This window comes from Rattus norvegicus, chromosome 1, assembly GCF_021556685.1.
Source record: "Rattus norvegicus strain SHRSP/BbbUtx chromosome 1, alternate assembly SHRSP_T2T, whole genome shotgun sequence".
Classification (NCBI taxonomy): Eukaryota; Metazoa; Chordata; class Mammalia; order Rodentia; family Muridae; genus Rattus; species Rattus norvegicus.
Genome location: NC_141534.1, coordinates 91,798,368 through 91,820,394, shown reverse-complemented (window position 1 = coordinate 91,820,394; position 22,027 = coordinate 91,798,368). Strand labels below are relative to the sequence as shown.

Below are 22,027 nucleotides of genomic sequence, written 5' to 3'. Positions count from 1 at the left end.
CACTTAGCTGTGGAATAGTGGGCAAGCGATGTCTATGCCTCGGTTTCCCCATTGGTAAAATGGATATAATACAGGTGACAGCATATACGTCCCTCATGTGAGGGGTCTATGAAAACTGGGTTAATGGCACACAGCACTCAGGTGTGTGGTGCAAAGGGGACCCACAAAAGTGTTCACTACACTGACTACTGTCCAAGGTGGAAGGACCAGATACATTCAGTACCCAACAAGCCTTGCTTCAGCTCCACTGGCCTTGGGCTGCTGTGGGGGAGGGGCTGGGACAATAGGTTCTCAGAGGTGAGATGTCCCATCACCGGTTAGCAGCTCCCGGGAGACAACCTTCAAGGATGGTCAGTTCCCAGAAAGGTTCCTCCCTCCCGCGCCCCTTAGGGCCTTTGAGTTTGATGGTCATCACAGCTCCTAGACACCCTCTCCGCCGCCCTCTCCGGCGCCCTTGGGCAGAAACTCAGTCCTCTGGGTGTATAAGGCTATAGAGGATGTCCCCAGCCCAGCCTCCCTCCACACACTCTTAGAGGACATTACACACCCCGAGGCTGTCCTTTCTCTATGGGGCATTAACTACAGTTTTGTGCTCCTGCAGCCCCCCTAGGGAATTTAACTACAGCTTAATGATCCCCCTCCTGTGAGATGCTTCCTACGGGCAAGTGGGTGTCTGCGACACGGCTGAACAGTGAATACACAGACCCAGGGGGTGGGACACTCTGCATAGGAATGCGGCGGCCTGCAGAGAGAGCTCCAGCTTTAACTGTGCACCTACTGTGTGTCTTTACAAGGAACCCTCTCCATCCCCCAGGGCCCCAGAGACGGAATTCAAATCTCCCAAAGGCGCACTTCAGAGAAAATGTGACAGAGATCTGAGAGGCACTTGGTGTGGACTATGGGGAGGGTACCCAGTCTGGACAATCAGATATGCGTTGGTCAAGTAACCAAGGGCATCTGATCTCTCCGTAGAGGAGGGGGAGTATCCGATACCCTGGATTGGACACTGGAAGCTGCTTAGAGGTGTAAGAATCTCTGGGATTTCTGACTGGCCCTCTGAGGGCTGGCCTTCACGTTTCCTAGAGCAGAAGGTTTAGAGAGAAAGTGCGAGGCCCTTTGGACATCGGTCCTCAGTGGTATTCTAGCCTTACTAAGACTCCAGTCTACTTGCAGGAAGGGTGCAGGGTACAGTGCGAGCCAGTGTGTCATCCGGGTGTTATTTACAGTCCGAAGGTGCTCCCCCTTCATAGGTATCCTGCCATAGCACACTTCAAGACCATACATGCAACAGTAATGACCCCCCTCCTTTTCCTGAGACAGCCAAAGCTCACCTTGAACTCCAGATCCTCCTGCCTTACTTAGCTTCTGGGGTTCAGAAAAGATGGGTTTACCCGTCCCCCCACTTCTAGATAGTGGATTTTGTTTTTTTGTTTGTTTGTTTGTTTGATTGATTGATTGATTTTTCTAGATAGGGTTTCTCTGTGTAGCCCTGGCTGCCCTGGAACTCGTTCAGTAGACCTGGAATTCACAGAGATCTGCCTAGCTCTGCCTCTTAAGTGCTGAGATCAAAGGCGTGGGCCACCAAGCGCGGCTCCCAGCTAGTGTTCTTAAGGAGTCACATCTACCCGCAGAGTAGACACCAAAGGGTGTCTCATATACCTGAGGGAACTCTGTTTTACAGAGAATGTCCTGTAACTCCCTCCAGGACATTCAGAGCCCTGTTCTGGTGGAGACTGATCTCTGCCTTTGAGGAATGTCACCAAGCAACTAGTGACACACCCTAGGTCACACCCTTTACATCTCGGTGGTTTAAGTATAGCTTAGGGAACCAATATTGCCAGTGGGGGATGGCTTGGTAGAGAAGGGAGGGAACTTCCTGCTAACCTCCCTAAATTCGAACAAGGTGGGACCAGGTCAGTCCAACCTAGCTTTGCACAAATTTTAGTAGATTACGTGGGAGAATCAATGTTTATAGCATGCACTGTGTTTGACCCACCTGCCACTCAAAGGGGTACCTGTCATGTTACCTACCCTATATTCAGATAGAGAAACTAAGACCCAGGGACTTAGCCAAAATGGGTGATGCGTGTCTGCTCTTTAAGGACTGTAGTGGTGACTGGCACAGAAGATTCTGGATACAAAGTATCCATGTGGGCAAGCCAGTCTTGCCTTGAAACACGGTTGCCCCTCCCGGGAGGGGCCGCTTTTCCTCCCAAATAATGAGGTCTAGAGGTCCGTCAGGCTGTGGTGGCATATGCTGATAACTCCAGCATTTGGGAAGTGGAGGCGGGGCAGGAAGAGCGAGAGCTCAAGGTCAGCCTCTGCTACATAGTAATATGTTGAGTCCAGCCTGGGCTACGTGAGGCCAAGTCTCACAATCCAAACAAAACACAATGAGTTCTTGGGGCTTGGAAGTGGGGAGAGGCCTGACCTGAGAAGTGGGGGGAGAGTACAAATTGGGGAAGGGAAGCCCCAAAAGGGTGGAGTTGAGAGGGGAAAGGGATGGCGACCAGTTAGAGGCAAGGTCAAGCTGCAGCAGAAGGTTCAGTGGGTGATGAACTGTTTTTGGGGTCCTGGAGATGGTTGATACTGTATTTCAGCCAAAGCAAACTGGCTGAGCCTTTGAGCTTGTGAGACCAGATCCACAGATCCACGCCTGTGTGAAGGGAAGGTCCTCAAGGTGTCTACCGTGGGCTCTGTCTGACCAGTGTGCCAGTGAAGGTCTGCAGCCTGGTGTGGGGTATGTGTCACCGTGAAACCCCGTGTCTGTGCACCCCCTGTGTGGGTGGATCAGGGAGGAAGCGATTGGGGGTTAAGATAGGCTTGGGTGCCGAGTGTGTGTCTAAAATACAGGTCATTGTCCGTAATGTGCCCGGCTGTGTGTTTTGTGGTGCATCTGTGTCCTGTGTGTGTGTGTTGCATAGTCTATGTCACTGCTTCTGTGTGTCCCTATGTCCGCATGTCAGCTGCCCAGTTCAGTCTCTGTGCGTGTGTGTGTGTGTGTGTGTGTGTGTGCGCGCGCGCGCGTGTGAGTGTGTGTTGTGTGTGTGTGTGTGTCCTTGCCTAGGCCAAGCCCAGCTTTGCTTATGCGCGGCAGCAGTTCCTTCTCTACCGCCTGTCCGTCTGTCTGCGAGTCTTCCCCGTGTAGGACAAGGAGGAGGTGGGGAGGAAAGGGGAAAGGTGTTGGGGGTGTCTCTCTGCCCCCACCCCACCCCCACTCTCTCAGTCCCGGGATCGAACCTTATTTAGAGTCGCAATTCGACATCTGTTTTCAAATTTGATCAGCTCTGAACTTTATTTTCCGAGTTTGAGGAAAATTATATTCCATCGATCGCGCGCCCGCCCCCTCCCCCGCACAGCCGCCGCCGCCGCCTCCATATATCTGCGCGCCGAGCCGGGCCGGGCGGCCGCGAGGGCGGGAGAGCGCGCCGCGCCGCGGAGGAGCGAGGGAGGAGGAGGAGGAGGAGGAGGAGGAGGAGGAGGAGGAGGAGGAGGAGGAGGAGGAGGAGGAGGAGGAGGAGGAGGAGGAGGAGGAGGAGGAGGAGGAGGAGGAGGAGGAGGAGGAGAGAGGAACTGCAGGAGAGGAGGGGGCTCAGAGACACGGTCCCCCGCGCCCTGGCCCAGAGCTGGATTCCCGGCTTCCCGCGTCCGTCCTCTGCGCGCCTCTCTTTTGGGGTGTCTCTTCTTTGCATCTCCCCGTCTCTGCTCGTGCCCCTCGTCTCTGTCTCCTTGTCTCTGTCACGCTGTCTCAGGGACTCCCAGACCCCATCCTCTCGGTCTCCGTCTTCGCGGGACTCCTGGCCTCCCGCGTCCCTCGCCCCGGGGTCTTCTTCCCCAGGACGCCGCGGGGCCATGGCTGCGGGATCCGAACTTTAAACACTTCTCCCCGGACCCGAGCGGATGCGCAAGGCGCGGAAAGTGAGTGAGCGCTGCGGGCCGTCTCAGGGGCGGGGATGAGGGGCGGGGATTGCTGCCCGGGGCGGGGGCCAGGGGCGCGGGAGGTGGTCCCCAGAGACCCCGGGGCAGCTTGGGGGTGCCCGAGGCGGGGCAGCTCTAACTCTGGGGAGTTGGGAGGGAATCCCGCCGGAGCATCTTGTGGACAGGGGTGCGAGGTGGGAGGGATGAGCGCTGGAGGTAGGACCTCGAGACTAGAGTGCAAGGTATGGGGCAGAAGAATGTGAGTATGGGAGCCTCGGGAATAGGAACTGGACATACCAGAGTGTGACTATTTGGGGAAGGGGGGTGAAGGCTGACTTGGGTCTGAGTATTTGAGCCTGGGAAGTCTGGACATTTAGGACCAGAGTACCATGGGTTTTAAAGGTCAAGACTGGAGTCAGGATATTTGGTGCTGATGCCCCAGCTATTTGGGGATGGAGTTGACTCGTCGGGGATGGAGGTCAGGACTGGGGTTGTGGATGTTTGGATTTGGATTTAGGAGAGAGACAGAGGAGGACTGGATTGGGGCTTGAGTTCAAGACTGAGAGTCTACAAAATTTATCTGCAGATTTGGTTGAGAGGTCACAGGGTCTGTGGGAAGGATATTGGAGCCAGACCTGAGGTCAGCCCATTTGGGAGCAAAAACTGCCTAGACTTGAACTTTGGTCTGGGAAATGTCTTAGACACCCTGTGTATTCATCATTGGACCACCTCTGCCACATCCCCACTGCCTAAGTCTCTCCTCACTGTCTCTCTGCCTCTGTCAGCATCTCTGAGCCTCCTTCCAGCTCTCCCAGGAGCCAGGGGCAACTAACTCCCAGGATCTGTCTCTCTTTAACTCTTTATCTCTGTCTCTTACAACACCACTCTTACCTCGGTGGCACTAACCCTTAGACTACCCCTCCCAGAATCCCGTGCCTATGTCTCTCTCCCGCAGCATCTCTCTATCTCTCACTACCTCCCCGTCTCTGTCTCCGCCAGTATCTCTGTCTCTGTCTCCCCCTCGCTGGTTTCCGCTCAGATTAAGCCGGGGACCTAATTCCAGGCCCAGGATCGAATTTTCTGGCAACAAAGGGAAATAGCGAATCGATCGGTCGCTCCGGAGATTAAGAGACAAGCGGCGCGCGGATCTATCACGGCTAAACGGCCCCCCCGCCCGCTCCCCCCGCCCCGCCGGCCCGCCGAGGCCCAGACGCGCTCCGCATCGCCAAACAGCCTCAGGAGCCCGAGCTGCCCGGCAGGCCCAGGCCTCCCCAAGCCCAGAGCTAGAGCCACGGGAGGAACCTGACAGCTCGAACTGGCTCCTGGGAACACAGCACACCTGTGCTTCAGGTAACACCCTCCACCCGCACCCCACATCCAACTCACCTGTACCTCCATATTCTCCCCATCTGGACCTCAAGGTAACACGGCCTGCTTGTAACTGACCTCTGTTCCCCTCATGTGCTTCTGGGGCTCACAGGGCAGGGCACACACTGTCCTCCAGGTAGTCCTTGTCCCCTTCCAGCCTGCCCCAGAGAGGTTCATTAGCATAAAGTCTCTCGCTTAGCCAGCGCCCTCTCTTACCTACTCTCACAGGTTACACCTGCTTTCCCAAATCTGAGCCTCTACCTGAACCTGTCATCAATTCCATTTTTCAAATCACACCATCCCCTGCGACACTCCAAACCTTGCCCTCAATTCTGTCAGAGTACTTGTTTCTCATGTGTCTTTATATTTAACCTATGCCTCACCTCCAGTAATACCGGTCTCTCTCTGTCTCTCTCTGACTCTCTCTGTCTCTCTGTCTCTCTGTCTCTGTCTGTCTCTCTATCTCTGTCTGTCTCTGTCTGTCTATCTGTCTGTCTCTCTCTCTCTCTCTCTCTCACACACACACACACACACCTTTCCTTTGCACATAGCATTCATTACAGCATGACCCCACCCACCCTCTTCATCCACTCTTATACCCATCCTTCCAAAACCACACTAATGTGACCCCCATATTCTCTCTGCCTGCATGGTCCTCCCTCACACTCCACCTCCCATCGCTTGTATAAATACACTCACTGGGGCCACAGCTTGGTTCACTGAGCACCTGTGTAGGGCAGAGCACTGGGTTCCATCCCCAGACGTCCATAAACCAGGAGTAGTGGCATACTCCCGTAAATCCAGCACTCAGGAGGCAGAGGAAGGAAGATCAGAAGTTCAAGGTCATCCTTAGCTACATAGCTTGAAGCCAGCCAGGGCCTTGTAAGACCCTGTCTCCAAAACCAAACCAAACCTACACTTCCTGCCATCTTATTTTCCAAATCTGCTTTCTTCACTGGTCCCAGAACAGAGACACCCTCCTCTGCCACCTGTTCTCCAGCCGCAGGTCCTGACAGCTCATGTACGTCCCCTGCTATCATGAGTATCTTTCCTGATGCCTTTGCCCATCCAGTGCAGGGCCTTGTCCACTGACAGCCCCTCCCGTCACAAGTGCACGCCTGATGCTGGCAACTTCTCATCTCTCCACTCTGTCTCCACAACCCAAGACACAGCCAGGCTTAAGCCATGGGCTTATACACATTTCCTTACATCTGTGCCTCAGATACCGGACGTCCCCTCTCCTACATACTAAGCACTGTGTTTCTCACTTCACCTTTCCAGGCTGCACAAGGTCACACCTGCCCTCCACACCGACACCTGTTCCCCGCCTGTCTACCCAGGCATCACTGCCCTCCATGTCTCTCTCTACCTTACCTCTCTTTAAGCTGGTGTCTGTCACAAGCCTGTCTGTCTCAACATCCTCCAGGGAGGACACAGACTTCTGGGCAAAGCTGGTACCCCAGAGGCACGCACCTGGCCCCTTGCCCGAGCTCTACCTCTCTGTTTATTCCTACACGTTTCATAATCCTCACTCCTTGACAAGTATTGCGAGCATCTGTGAACCAGCTGACACTCCATCCGACCGGGCCCTCATCAGCTCTTTTAACCTGTTGCTCACACCCTCAGGACCGATTCTTCAGATCCTATCTTGTCAGTGGTCGCTTCATCCCAGAAGCACCAGTCCCTTGTCATAGCCGACCTCCACCCAGCTTGCTCCTTAGGAATGCTCACCTCCTTAGGGCGTTCTAGCTGTCCATGAGCAATGCTGATAGCATTTGCTAAACACCGTGGGACCTGTGGCCAGACATCTGCATGGCTGCTCCCTGCACCATAGAGACCTTCCCTTAAGCCAGGCCTAGACCTCTAGGCCTGTCATCCCAGCTGCCTCAGAGGCTAAGGCAGGAAGGTCAGAGTTCAACCTGCCTGAGGCTCTCAGGGTTTGCGGTTGTAGCTTGGTGGGAGAACATGAACCTTATACGAAGGAATAGAACCCAAGGTTCAAATCCAAGCGCTGAGGGTATGTATGCAGTATGTATGTATGCATGTGTATATGTGTATATGCATACATATATGTGTATACACACACACACACACACACACACACACGGAACTCACTCTGTACACCAAGTTGGACTTGTGTAGATCTGCCTGCCTGCTTCTGCCTCCCCAGTGCTAGGATTAAAGGCCTGTGCCACCACCTCCCTGCTGAAGAGCCCATGTGATGCTGCCACTGCTGGATGTCATAGCTGACTTTCAGCAGCATCTGTATACACACACACACACACACACACACAACCGGAATCTACCCTCCTCCACCTTGGTGATGATGCTGATAGCTGTAGATTCTAAAACAAGCTCTGTGACAGGGTCACACTCATCCTCATGCCACCGTTATAAAGCAGGTGCTTGACCTGTGTCCCCATTTTGCAGAAAAATAAACTGAGCTCCAAGGGAAGAAATTCTTTTTTTTTCCTGAGGTCCCTGAAACTGGGCAGTGTGGAAGAACTGAGTCTAACCCAAGGCCGTGTGACTTCAGAGACCACCTTCCCGCCTGCCCCCACACCTGCCATCAATCGACCTGTCCATGTCATCTCCTTAGGTGACCTCTGGGACTCAAGTTCCACCTCATGTCCTTTCCCTTCACCCTCCCAACACACAGCCACCTGCCAGACACCCGCCTGTCTCTTCTGGTCCCCCTTCCCTTTCCCTGCTTTGGCCTCTGCCACAATCTCCCTTTTGCCAGCCTCCGAGTCTGTCCTTGTGTGTCCTTCGGTGTTTCTCCTTACCCCTCCTTTTTCCTCCTTGACTTCGGGGCTGTAACCCAGGTCCTCATGCATGACAGAAAAACCTCCACCATTGAGCTGTATCCCGGCCGGTGCCCTCTCTTTCACTCAGGCTGACCTTGAACTTAGATGTGGGCAGCTCAGGCTTCCAGTTGCTGAGATCACAGGCGAACACGGGCAGGCCTGGCTCCTGGCCCTTTTCAGTTTTTGAGGCAGGGCCTTGCTCAGTTGTTCAAGCTGGCTTTACGCTCACTCTGTAGCCCAGGCCGGCCTCCAACTTGTCCTCTGCCCGAGTCCCCCAAGTATCTCAAACTCCAGGTGCATAGCATCTGCCTCAGCTCCGTGTCTCTTTATATATCTAAGCCTTTCCATGTCTCTGTCTTCTACTATCTCTCTCTCCTCATCTTTTCATCTTTGTGCCTTGTGCTCCCCTCTGACAGTAGAGATACTGGGGCCTTGAAAGTATCCAAGTCCGGGTTTCATCACTCATCCTCGTCAGACTATGGACTTGCTTGGACTATGTCCGAGTTAATGTTCCCTGGTCACGCCTCAGTTTTCACATCTGTGAAATGGGCACCATGGCAGTTCTTACCCTACAGGTGTAGGTAAGGCTGGTGCTGAGGGAAACTACAGGGCCAGAGCCATGTAGGGGTTAGATTTCTTTCTCTGCAGCCTCTCCTGGTTCTCTCTCTTCTCCAGGGCGACCACATGGCCTGGCCCATATTTGAGAGTGTGTGTACAGTGAGGAGAGAAGATAGTGAGGTGGGCAGAAGAGTCCCAGCCACCAAGGCCTGGTCATGGGACTGGTGTGGGGCTGGGGACAGGGATCGATCCGCCTCGGCGGCAGTGCTAGGGCCAGGATTGCATCTTGTCACAATAATTTATTGCTCTCATCCTGTCTGATCGATGGCGCTGAATTAGCACCGCGCCTGATACCCCTGGAGCCCCGAGCCTCCCCCAGCCTGGCTGGACACTACCCCTTATGGGATCCCGACAGCAGCCCAGCTCCCGGGCCCAGCTCAGGCCAACCCCAGGCCCCTGTGTTGGCCCAGGGGCACTCTTGGCCCTGCCCCTTCTCTTGTCTGAGTTCTCTCCTGTTCCCCTGACTGCCTGCCCTCCTGGGTCTTCAACTCCATTTCTCTGTTCTTAACTTTCAGTCCCCCCACCTTCACTCCTCTGTCCCATTTGTTCCTGTCTCCCTGTCTCTGGGTTCTATTGTCTCCATTCCTCTAGCTCTTCTGCTATGTCCCAATAGGGTCCTCTCCTGACGTGTCCCCTCCATCCACCTCTCTCTCTGGCTCCCTGCAGTGTGTGCTCTGTTTATACAGATCCCTTTAAAGTGGCCTATCTTTGCCAAACCCTACAAGGGAAGTCACAGAACCACCAGGGCTTGGGGATCATTCTAGAAGCCTCTCAATCAAGCCACTCTCTCTGACGCTCTCTGACAACATCAAATACAGTTGTCTTGTTACATATCTAGGGCCCTGTCTATGGTGGATGGCTTGAACATCAACAGGTCTATTTTAGGGAGCTAGTAGGGTCACTGGGGCAGAGGCCAGGACTTCTGACAGCTAGGGTGAAGATGCAGTTAGGCACAAGGACTGGGACAGTGGTATTGACGTGGCCCAAGCTGGGTGTGGGATGGACCGGGTGAAATGAGGAGGCAGGGGTTTTAAGGAGCATCAACACCCCAGGACTGAAGCTGGGCTAAGGCACTAAAGAAGGAGCCATGAGTCCACACAGGGAGGGAGGTGTGGAGGAGATGGGGTGGGGGGGGAGCTCACCAAAGTGTGTGTGGGGTGTAATCCTCTGGCTTTCTCATCTCTTGTCTCCCCCATCCGCTCTCTTGCCTCTGCCCTAATCCCTCAATTTTCCGCATCTCTGCCCCCTCCCCTGCATCCTCTCTGACCCAGGTTCTCTGGTGCCCTGGCCCTCCGCTCTCTAATTTACCTCCTCTCAGCCCCTCTCCACGCATTCCCTCTTCCAGAATCCCCCTGATTCAGTCTCTCCTTGTCTCTCTGTCTCTGTCTTTTCTCTCTCTCTCTCCTGTCTGCCTGTCTCTGTCTCCGTGAGTCTAGCTTCCTCTTTCTGACTGTGGGAAGTCTACTCTGCTGGTCTCTCACCCTGCCTCTGGTCCCACTGCCCCTGCTGGCTCTTCTCCTCTCCCAATCTCCCCTTCTCCGAGACCCTGTTTGTCTCCTCCTACCCACCCCAGCCACTTCCATGGCTCAGGGTCTCTGTGCCTCAAGAGAAGCAGTGGACAGGGGCTGCTTGCCTCCTCCTCCATCCCCTCCCCCAGCACTATTTTGTAGGCGGGGTGCGTGGCACTGCGGCTCCCACCTCCCTGGGGACTCTCCCTCACCACCATCACCACTACCTACCACTACGCCGACATCGACATCATTCTGCAGGCTGACTGCAGCCCCAGGGACATCCATGCTGAGACTGGAACTCCAGGAGAAAGTCGGAGACCCAAAGAGACAACCATGGCCCCAGAGATAGATAGATAGATAGATAGACAGACAGACGGATGGATGGACGGACAGACAGACAGACAGACAGAGGACTATATGGCTAGGTGGGGCATAAGGGGTGTGGACTCCTCTTTCCTTTTCCTAACCAACCCAAATCTGATGCCAGGTAGATCTCATCCAGACCTTGTCCCTGTCCCGCACTGAAGCTTTATCAGAGGTCCCCTTGTGTGTGTCTGCGTGTTGTAGCCCATGTAAATATGGCTTATGCCAATTGTGTGTGCCCCCAGGCACAGAGGATTAGGTGTATGTGCGTGTGCATTTGTGGGGCTGCCCAAAGCCACACACCTATGAATGTGACAGTGGGACACTCGTGGCGAACAGCTGTGCGTGCCTGGTGTGAGCATCCAGAACCTTGGGTTGTGTGTGTTTGGTGTTTCTGCGTCTGTGCAGGGCTGAGTGACCAAGGCAGAACAGCCTGTCCCTGAGGGTGAGGAGGTAAGGAGTCTGAGTCCGGAAGTGGGGTGGGAGAAGCAGGGGTCGAGCTGAGGGGCCCACTGTCAGCGGGGTTGCTGAACAGGAGGGGCTTACTAAGGAAGAGCAGTAAGGTACAACTGTAGAAGTCCCCAGACCTGGGCCAGACCCCGGCTGTGCAGCGGGCTGCTTTTGGTGGCTGCTGCACCTCTGAGCCTGTGTCTGACTCTGGCTTCCAATGCCTATGGTGTTCTGTCTGTGTGTGCATGCACATACGGTCATTTGGGAGGTGAAATGCAGCAGGCTGGATTGAACGTTGGTTTGCAGCAGTGAGCGTGGGCATGACCACAAGAATGCTAACAGCCCTGTGTGTGTGCATGCGCACATGTGACCTTGTGATTGTGCATTCCTGTGTGGTTGTTGGGTGCCTCTGTGTGCACACAATGTGAACTTGTGCCCGATTCTGGGTATGAGGCCGTGTCTGCGATGGCGTGTGAGGAAGTATGTTTGGGTCACCGTGTCTGCCTCTGTGTGGATCTGTGTATCACAAGTGACCCTCTGTCACAGGGAGTTTCAGTTCTTGCATTTTGTGTTTTGGTACCTGTGTGCCATGTGTGTATGAAATGTGATATCTGTATGCAGTCTGGGGGTAGCACGGGCAGCATGTGGTAGTTGTGGCGTTTGAAATGTGGTATGTATGTGGCTTGGTGTCTTTGTGTGGTATATGGTTTCTATGTGGTCTGCTTGTGTGGTGTGTGTGTGATGCATATATGGGTGTGTCACAAGTACGTATACATAGGGTGTATGGTAGATATGTGACATGTGGTATGTGGTGGTTATATATATGTTATGTGGGTGTGTGGTGTGGTATATGTAGCATATGTCACATGTTACGTGTATGGCATATGGAGTGTACAGTTTCGTTTGTGGGGTGTGGTATGTTTGTGATATGAGTCTGTGGTATGTGTATAGCAGGTCTGTGGAGTATATACAGTTTATCTTCTGTTCAAGGTATGTGGTGTGTGTATAATATGTATAGTGTGTGTATGGTGTGTGGTATGTGTGTAGTATGTATATGGTGTGTGTGGTACATGGGATGTGAAGTATGAAGCCTTGGCACAAAGTCTCCCCTCCTAGGGGCCAGGCTAGACAGCATGGCTGATGTGAGCAGGGTAAGAACTGGGTGACATTTGAGGTAAGGTAGCAGGTATTGGTATGACAGCCCCTGAGAGACCTCTTTGCCAGGACAGCCACGGGAGCTCTTACATGCACATGGTCCCGGAGTGTGGATGGTCTGTGTACCCACAGCCAAGCATCTCTGCTGTGTGCCCAGATGTGTCCACACTGGTGTGTTGTGTGAGGAAGAGTGCATGCATGTTCCTGTGTGTGTGTGTTATATGTGGGAGCAGTGCATGCATGTATGTGTGTGTGTGTGTTATATGTGGGAGCAGTGCATGCATGTATGTGTGTGTGTGTGTTATATGTGGGAGCAGTGCATGCATGTATGTGTGTGTGTGTTATATGTGGGAGCAGTGCATGCATGTATGTGTGTGTGTGTTATATGTGGGAGCAGTGCATGCATGTATGTGTGTGTGTTATATGTGGGGGCAGTGCATGTGTGTGTGTGTGTGTGTGTGTGTGTGTGTGTGTGTGTGCTCGAGCAGTGTATGTGGGGGCAGTGGTGGGAGAGGGGTCTTGGGCCGAGTCTCTCTCCTCTTTAGACAGAGCCCCGGAGAAGATATGAAATTTAAAAAAAAAATCAATTTTCATTCCACTTGTGCAGATTGTGTTAAGGGGAGGTGGGGAGGGGGGGCCTGGGTGAGGGATGAAGGGGCTGGGGGCGGTGTGAGGCCTGAGGCGGCTCCCGAGGCGGCCAGCGCAGCTTAGAGAAATCAAAACAACTGGTTAAACCCCAGCCCAGGGGGCTGGGGTGATGGGGTGAGGAGACAGAGGCAGAGAGGCCCAGAGGCCAAGGGGGACAGGGGGGAGGCGTCCAGAGACAGAGTGAGAGATACTCAGAAGCTTCTAGAGACAGAGGCGCACAGAGATGAGCAATAAAAAGACCCTCAGTGACAGACAGACAGACAGACAGAGGCAATGAAGGAGACCGAAAAGACTATGAAGCAAGACACATTTTGAACACACACACACACACACACACACACACACACACACACACACACACAAGAGAGAGAGAGAGAAGAGAGAGAGAAAGACCAAGGAGATCCACAGATGATAGATGGACAATGTCCCCATGGTGGTGGAGACATTGAGGTTACTGGGGTGTCATTACCTCTAAGTAGGCACCCACACACAGCCAAACCTGGCCCTTATTTCTAAATGAGAATGTCTCCTCTCTCTGAGGGTGGGGGTTGCTGTGGGTTTCCCTCGCTGTGCTGATCGTATTGGGGACTCTGACTGTGGCTCTATGTCTGTGACGAGTGTGGCCTCATGTGTGTGCCATCTGGCTGTGGCAGCCTGTGTCTGGGGTGTTTTGTGTGTCTGCCTGTGATCAAATGTGTTTTGCTGGAAGGTCTCTGGTGCCTGTCTGTGTGACTGTGCTATGTGCCTGCTGCTGACTTGGCTGTGTGCTGTGTGTCTGGGGGTGGTGGTGTCGGTGTCTCTGTTCCTGTACAACAACAATGACGACATTGTCTCTCTGTGATTTGTGTGCCTCTGTGATGGAAGGTCTGTGTTTCTGTCTTTGTGAGCACTGGCGTGTGACCCTGTGCCTATGTCATTGTGCATCAGTCTAGGCAGGTCGTGAGTCCGGTACTGTTGCTGTCCATGACAACGTTGCTGCTGTGTGTAACTTCACTGATGCGTGGGCTGTGCTGCGTGAGTTGTGTATGGCTGTGGGGATGTGCGTGGTTCTGTGAATCTAGACCGGTGTGTGTTCTGAGTGTGTATGTGATGGTGTGTAGGGAACTCGGTGGTGTGTGTGACTTCGTTGGCCTGTGTGATGCGGGCTGTGTGCTTGCAGTAGGTGTGGGTCTGTGTAATTGTGCTTGGCAAGGAGCAAAGGGAGGCAGCCTCTGCCTGCCCAGCCCCTCTCCAAACGGCTGCCTCACTCAGCGCACACATTCGGTGCCATGGCTTCGGGCGCTAGAGATGGGGGTGAGGGGGGGTGAAGGAAGCAAAATAAAATTAAAAATTAAAGCTTGCCCGGAGTCCCCATCCGCACCGTTGCGGGCCGGCGGGGAGGGGCTTGTGATCCGCTGCTTCCCCCTCCTCAGCCACTGGGGCTGGGGCTGTCTGTCCATCTGTCCAGTGGCTTTGCCAAAGCTGCTGCTTGGCCCTATAGCCCCAGGCCGAAGGCCCTACTTCCTCCATGGGTCGATCAGCAATCAATGGGGCCAGGGGGGTGCCAGGGGCGCGGTGAGATCAAAGGAGTCCCAGGAGAGGGACATTGGGACTGAAAGAGAGACCTAGAGACAGAGATAGGGACTTTGCCAGAAAGAGACTCAGACGGGGAGGTAGAGATGTGGAGACCCAGAAATGGAGAAAGGAACCATGTGGAGACTAAAGGCCCAGGGACACAGAGACAGAGAGATGAGACCCGGAGAAGCCAGCAATCAGACACGGGAGAAATGCTGGTCTAAGTGGAGAACGACCCGGCTGGAGGGGCCGGATCCAGGTCCTCCGGGGTGGGGTGGGGGTCCGATAGACACAGGACAAGACTAGACACGGGACAGATGGGGGGTAAAAAGTGGCAGCAGAGACTGCGAGAAGGCAGAGATGTGTGTGAGAGACGACGGGGGGGAGCGTGGGAGCAGGGCCCGGAGCGCCGATCCCACGGCTCCTCGTTATAACGTGTCCGGAGGAGGCGGCGGGGAGTTGAAAGCGTTGGGAAGAGAAATCAAAACCAACACGGAAATGAGAGGGGCCAATGGGGGGTGGGGGTGGGGGTGGGGGAGGGAGGAGGGGGACCCAGAGAGGCAGAGAGAGCAGGAGGGGGGAGTTAGACGGGGGGTGAGTGTGGGGGAAAGAGATGGTGAGGTGGTGGGGACGCACGGTAGAGAGACGGGATGGGCGGGGCTGAGAGGAAGGGGCCGGGAGGAGGAGGAGGGAAAGGTAGGCAGATGAGGGAGAGAGATGGAGAGACAGAGATAGGGGGAACAGAGAGACGCGGGGAGGTGGATCAGTGAGGGATAGAGAAGGAAAAAGGGGTAGGGGACTGGGAGACAGCTGTGGGAAGCGGGTGGGCAGAGACAGAGAAATGGGAGATGGGACTGAGGGATGAGAGGAGAGAGTTGAGGAGAGATGGGGGTAACCAGTCTAGGTGGAGGAGAGGAGGAAAAAAGTCCGAGTGCACGGAGAGGTCGAAATGAACAGGGAAGAGAGATGAACTCCCAAAAAGATGGAGTATGGGAGGAGTGGCCCTTAGCAGGGGCGACTCCAGGGGTGCAAGGAAGTGTTGGGGGAGCTGTGGGGAGCTAGATACAAAGAGGGGGCAGAAGTGTCCGGGAGTGAGGTGGGTTTATGGCTGTATGGTATGGGGATGGTGTGTGGAGTGTCTGTAGAAGATCTAATGGGTGGGGTGTCTGAGGGAAAGGGTGTGTGGGGACCCCTGAGTGCAGGCATGATGGCTAAAGGAGGTCTTGTCTAAGGGTAGCTGCAGTGAGTGTGAGTGGGGCAGGTGGCTATAGATGAGGGTGTCTGAGGGCAAAGGTGCTGGAAAGGGCGGAGGTTCTCTGAGGGAGTGGGGATTTGAGGGAGCCTGTGTCGGGAGGAGGTAGGTCCAAGGGGAAAGAATGTCCTAAGGGGAGGTGGATGCCACAGGAAGCAGGAAGCGTCAGAGAGCAGAGACTAGTCAAGGAAGGGGTATCTAAGTGGGGATACCAATCTGAGTGGACAGGTGTTGTGGGGGGAGACTGTCTGCGGGGAGGGAGTACCTGGGAGGGGAGGCCAGCTGATCTCAGAAGGAATGGAGAATCTTCTTTGAGCAGCAGGTTTGAGGCAGGGGTCCATGAGTTCCTTCGTGCAGCAGGCTTGGGTGGCTCTACCTTGAGAGCAAGGGGAAGGGCTGTTGGGGTGTGTTGGGGTGGGGTGGGGGTACAGCTCCTAGAAGGTGCTCAGGGGGGTGCCTGAGAGGTGGGGAGGCCAGTCTCAGATGAAAAGATAGAGACCCTTTGGTGAGCGAGCGGCAGATTTGAAGAGTGGGGTGGGGAGCGGAGCAATGATCTGTGGGCTCAGAGGGCAGGCTGGGGGCTGGGGGGGGGATGCCTACTTGGGGAGGAAAGGCAAGGGCTGGGCCTGGTCCTCTTAGCCTAGCTAGCAGGTGCCCAGCTCTGCCAGCTTTGAGCTGGCCACTGCTGCAGTGTGAGGCACAGAGGGAGCTGGCTGCCGGGGGTCAGCCAGGTGGGGGCGAATTTGTATTTCGGAGCGTGATAAATCTGAAGTAGCTGGAGACAGCCACACGCAGAGGGAGACAGGAAGACCCAAAGACCCAGGGACCAACCCCTTACTCCCCCAGTGGTCAGGTGGGAGGCAGGATAGCCAGAGACACTGTGAGGGGCATCAGGGTGGGTGGAGGGTGTTGAGGGTCTGTGAGCGGTGAATTGCCAGACTTTAGTGGAGAGGACCACATAGAGGAGGGTGCAGGGCAGGAGGACAGCGGCTTCAGTTAGGGACACTGGGACTGCGGGAGAGGAGAGTGGGTGGGTGGGGGAGCTTGAGGACTGAAGGCAATCAGGTGGGCTGGCATCAGGTTGAGGTCCTAGGAGGGGAGGAGTCCCGCAGCACCCCACTGGCTGACCCGGTTCTCTTCCGCTGTCCTGTCTCTGTCCCGGCTTTTGCAGGGCTCGCTCTACCATGGACTGTAGCTGTGTCTCGGACCTTCTCTTCGCCCCACCTGCTCTGCCGGCTCTCTGGACCCCTGGTAACTGTCCTTCTTGTCCATGCTCACAGCCCTTCCCAGGGGCTGCACCCCCTTCCTTATCTTTCCTCTTCCCTTTCTCGCTCACGCACCTGTGAAACCTGTCTGTCTCGGTCTCCATCGGTTCCCTGGCTACAAACCCTTTCATGAGAAACTTGACCAGAAACTTCTTCACGGTCTGCTCTCCCTGCCACCTGCTTGCTGGGACACAAAGGTCGAGGGTCTTTTGGAGAATGAGGTGTCGGGAGGGATGAGGACAGAGGGGGTGAGATGTAGGATTTCTCCTGCCATGGCCATCTAGGCGGCACCTACCTTGGTAGGGCAGAGCCCAGAGCTCTGGCTAGGCACAAGGAGACACAGCCTAAAGAGAAGAAAGGAGGCGGGGGTAGGGGGGAGCCAGGGGGAGAGGACCTGCTTGGGCATGAATGGGTCACTAATAAGAGGGAGTCTTTGAGACCATCTGTCTGTCTGCTCTGAGTTTCATTGTGGAGTGTACGCAGGCACAGTGACACTTCAGCGTTCCTGAAGGGGTCACAGAGGGCAAGTGTCTGCAGGGGACCATCTTTGTGTGAATGCGTGCCGGCTCAAACACAGATTGGACCACAGAGGCCACAGGAATGATTCCGGAGTCTGCCATTTCAGGGTCATGCACGTATACTTTTGACGTCTGCCAGCTTGTGTGCTGTGCTCCTGCTTTCAGGGTGGGGGAGGGGTGACGAGGATTCGCCTGTCTCTGGTAGTCTGTGGCATTCTCAGTGGATATCTGCGGTATATTTTGCAGGGTGTGGGTAGGTGGCCCTGGGCCTGCATATCAGGATCTGGACTTGGTTTGGTTTTTAGACTGTGTCTGTGTCCCCCCGACTGCTAGGTTTTGGGGTTGTCTGCCTGTCCTCTCTCGTGCAGCTCCCTTCTGGTCTCTTGGCTGTGTAAACATGTTCGTGACCCAGTGGCTTTCCAAGGGAAGTGTGCTATGGTATGAATAGGCCAGGGTCCATCTTGACTGACAGCTCATGGCATCCGAGGTGAGATGGCTCAGAGATTAAAACTCCCCTTCCACAGGGATTGGTGACAACTGCCTGTCCTTTTGTAGTCAGGGCATCACCTGCACATGTAGATACCAGAGAGCAGCCTGGGTGAGATTCTGCTCCTCCCTGCCTCCTGCTTCTGGAACCTCAATCCAAAGAGGACAAGGACTAACCCTGGCTACACACCAACGGGGTGCAGGGACTCAGGCCTCCCAGCTCAGCACAGTCTGTTCCACATCCCAGCCTTTGATGGCTTCCCTTGCCTCCCATCTCTCATATTGCTCTCCGCTTGCTAGAGACCAGACTTAAGCATGTGTTCATGTCTGGGTCATGCCAATCTCTGGGCAGGTAGGAGACAGAGGATGACATAGGACACTGGTGTGGACACTGGGATCCAGAGCCTTCTAGATTGGAAAGACCAGCGGTAGGTAGGAACTCTGCTCCTGGCTTCTAGGTGCATATGGATGGCGGGAACCAGGATGCTCCTCCCCGGGTGAAGTAATGCCAATTGACCATGCAATTGCAGCCACTCACATGCCTCAGTGTAGACCTGGGAGGTTGTTTGGTTGTCACTGTTACTATGCATGTGCCCAGCTGCCTCTCTGGGGACTTCAATGTCATACCAACCCTGTCTCTGTGTTAGCCAGGTTATTGCACTCATGTGTCTGCAATTGTGCGTGTTGCAATGGATGTACAGTGCTGGGCCGTTGAGTCCATAGGGCTCAGGCAGTCTGCATCTATTAGCCTCAGTGGCCTTGAGTGTATGGCAATTGGGTGTGGTTGTGTCCCATGGATTAATATGGCAGGTGGCTATCTGTGTGATGTGCTGCCTGCCATGGGCACACAGGGCTGTACCTGTATCAACACACAGCCCTCCGCCGGACTTCCTGAAGATGGGGGCACTTGGGAAGGGACACACTAGAGGTAGACACACAGACGTATACAGGCTGAGTGTGTGCGCCAGCAGGGGCCTTAGGTAAGGGGCAGATTGCCAGTCAAGACATATCTCAGGCCCCCTGACAGGGTGATCACTGCTCAGAACGGGCCCTCTTAAGTCACATCCCAAGACAGCTGTGTATGCAGGAAATGGGTCTCTCTCAATTTCTTGCTGACCTGGCAGGGTGAGGTAGGGGACCCGCACCAAGGCATGCTGGGAGCACAAACCTAGGAGTTCTTTCCAGCTGTCTAGGTAACTTAGGGAGCAGACTCAAGCACGATGGACCTGAGGGTAACTCACACGCCCGTGAGACGCTCCTCAGAGACTGGATATCTCAAGCCGCAGAATCCATCGATACCCAGAGTCCCCACCAGTTTCCTAACCTTAAGGCCTCCCTGTCTCCGGTCCCTAGGGTTTGCCTTCCCAGATTGGGCCTACAAGCCCGAGTCATCCCCTGGCTCGAGGCAGATCCAGCTGTGGCACTTTATCCTGGAGCTGTTGCAGAAGGAGGAGTACCAGGGCGTGATCGCCTGGCAGGGGGACTACGGGGAATTTGTCATCAAGGACCCTGATGAGGTGGCCCGACTCTGGGGCATTCGAAAGTGCAAGCCCCACATGAACTACGACAAGCTGAGCCGGGCCCTGCGGTGAGGAGGGGCTGTGGGCCAGACTCCCATCCTGCTCTCTCTCCCTTCACTGTCCCTTCTGGTCCCCCCTGAAAAGGTGGGGGCGTTCCCTCCATTCCAGGACTGGATTCCAGTGGACCCCAGTACTTGTGAGTGGAAACTGGGTGGGGGTGGCGACAAGAGGAACCCAGGCCCAGCTACTGCCTCACCCTCCCTTGCCCCTCCCCAGTACCCCATCCTCTCTTCCACAGCTATTACTACAACAAGCGCATTCTGCACAAGACCAAAGGGAAGAGGTTCACCTACAAGTTCAACTTCAGCAAAGTTGTACTTGTCAATTACCCACTGCTGGATGTGGCTGCCGCCGCCACAGGCTCCCCACTCTTGCTGACCCCTGGCCCCTTTGCTGGGGCGCCTGGGCCAGATGCCCCACCCCTGACCCCCGAGGTGAGTCTGGACACTGGAATCTTAGTGCTGGAAGAGGGGTGTTTAGTGTCCCCGACATCACGATCCTCTCTAGAGGGGGCTAAGCAGTACCGCCTCCTTACTTCCCTCTGCAGACCCTCCAGAACCTGTTCTCTACCCCACGCCTAGGAGAGCCAGGGGGTCGGACACCCCTATTCACCCCAGAGACGGATAAACTACGTCTGGACAGCCCCTTCCCATTCCTGGGTTCTGGTAAGGGCCTGAGGGTTGGGGGAGGGGATCTGCACACGTGGACTCTGGGAGACAGAAGAGTGGGATGCTGGGCAGAGATGTGTCTGTGTGGGGACATGTGTCTAAAAGCCAGGGAGGGGATGCGGCAGAGATGTAGTTCAGTCAGAGTGGCTCAGGTCACAGTCAACACAGCAGCAGCTGGGCATGGTGTACGCACCAGAGATCCCAGCACAAGGGACACAGGAGCTGGAGGGCCAAGCTCAGTCTTGATCCTGACTACAGATCAAGTCCATTGTCAAGCTGAGCTACATGAGACCCAGTACTCAGAAGGCCGAGGCAGGTAGATCACGAGTTGGAAACCAACTTGGGTTACGTAATGGGGACATTTCCGAAGGCCAATCGATGCAAAGAAGGCTCTGCTGCAGAGCAACTTAACAGGAGGGGGTGGCTACTTGGCAGGAAGGATTTGGGGGTGGGAGGCAGGTTAAAGGAATGGAGAGAGAAGAGGGGGAGGGGAGGTAGAGGAGGGTGGGAGACCCTTGGTGGAATTTTACTGGAGAGGGTGAGAAGCCCACACAAGGAGGTACACCCACCATGCAAGTAGCCCCCAAATGACTAGTGGGCCAGCCTGACCTGTTCCCTATACCCCTCCAGGTGCCACCAGCTACTCCAAGCCACCCAGCCTGCTGGGTCCTTACAGCCGCGCCTTCCCTGAGTACCCCTGGAACTTTAACCCATACCTCACGGGCCCCTTTCCCAAGCTGCCCCCCTCTCTTTACCCACCTCACTTTTACCCCAACCCTTTGGGTTCCCTGGGCCACCTGCCCGCTGCAGGAGCGGGGGGAGGGCCCATGGCTGCACCCCTGCTTGCTGCAACAGGGGAGGGCCTGGGCCCCGAGCGCCCCTCGGGGCTGGCAATGGCCCCTCGCTTGGCACTGCCAGGGGCTGGAGGTCCAGAGGCCACACTGGCTGGGAAGGAGGACAGTGACTCTGAGCTGGAGATCACGGACGTCAGCGGCTGCAGCTCTGACAGTGAGGGCGATGAGGGTCTACCAGTGTCCCCCAAGACCAAGTCAGGCAAAGGGGGGAGCGGCAGCTGAGCAGGTGTAGAGTGGATTCTGCTGGTGACTAGGGCAGTCACCCACGAAGCTTCTACTTGGTCTGCCCTTAACACCAGCCTGAGGCCCAGGACCGATCCTTGGCACCCTCCTGGCCACTTTCAACCCCCGAGTGGAGGCCACACCTTCTCCACAGAGTGGAGAGGAACAGGATGGCCTCTAGTCTCCTCCCAGGTTCCTATTTGACGGGGATAACCATCTGGCCCCACTCTCAAAGTGCAATATGGCGCCCAGCCTCCCCTGACTTCCTACGTGCTGTGACCTGCGTGTTCGTGTGGCAGTGTCCCCAATTCAGTGCCAGCCCCCTTTTGAAATCCTCCCATACAGGTCCCCCTGGGGACAGGGAGCTCAGAGCAATAACCCCGCCCCAGCCCCACCCAGGAGGGTCCTCTCCCCACCGGCTCCCTCCGAAACCCCACAGCTACATCCAGAGTTCAGTACAAAATAAAAGGACAAGAGTGTGAGATGTGGGGTGCCTGCATCCCGGAGGGCCACACACCTCATATGTAGCGTGCATGTGTGTGGAGTCCTTGTTACAAGTGAATGGCAAAGGTGCAGGTGTCTGTCATCAAGTCTGACGACCTGAGTTTGAGCTCTGGGACCCAGATGGCAGAAGAAAAACCGACTCCCACAAGTTGTCCTCTGATGTGGCACATACTAAACAAAAATGTAAGACAAGCAGACAGATGGATGGGTGGGTGGACGGATGGACGGGTGGATGGACGGATGGATGGATGGATGGGTGGATGGACGGATGGATGGAGAGCTTGAA

At 55.2% G+C, this 22,027-nt stretch overlaps 1 protein-coding gene across 1 annotated transcript; it reads left to right on the top strand.

Annotated features, from left to right (window-relative positions):
- The first annotated feature begins 3,405 nt into the window (after positions 1-3,405).
- Positions 3,406-21,719, top strand: Erfl (ETS repressor factor like). The gene is given in 8 exon segments (NM_001432078.1): positions 3,406-3,435; positions 3,531-3,918; positions 4,918-5,268; positions 16,816-16,895; positions 19,267-19,501; positions 19,732-19,927; positions 20,041-20,158; positions 20,792-21,719. Coding segments are annotated over 5 exon segments (1,062 nt in total). The 5' UTR covers positions 3,406-3,435; positions 3,531-3,918; positions 4,918-5,268; positions 16,816-16,828; the 3' UTR covers positions 21,238-21,719.
- The last annotated feature ends 308 nt before the right edge of the window (positions 21,720-22,027 follow it).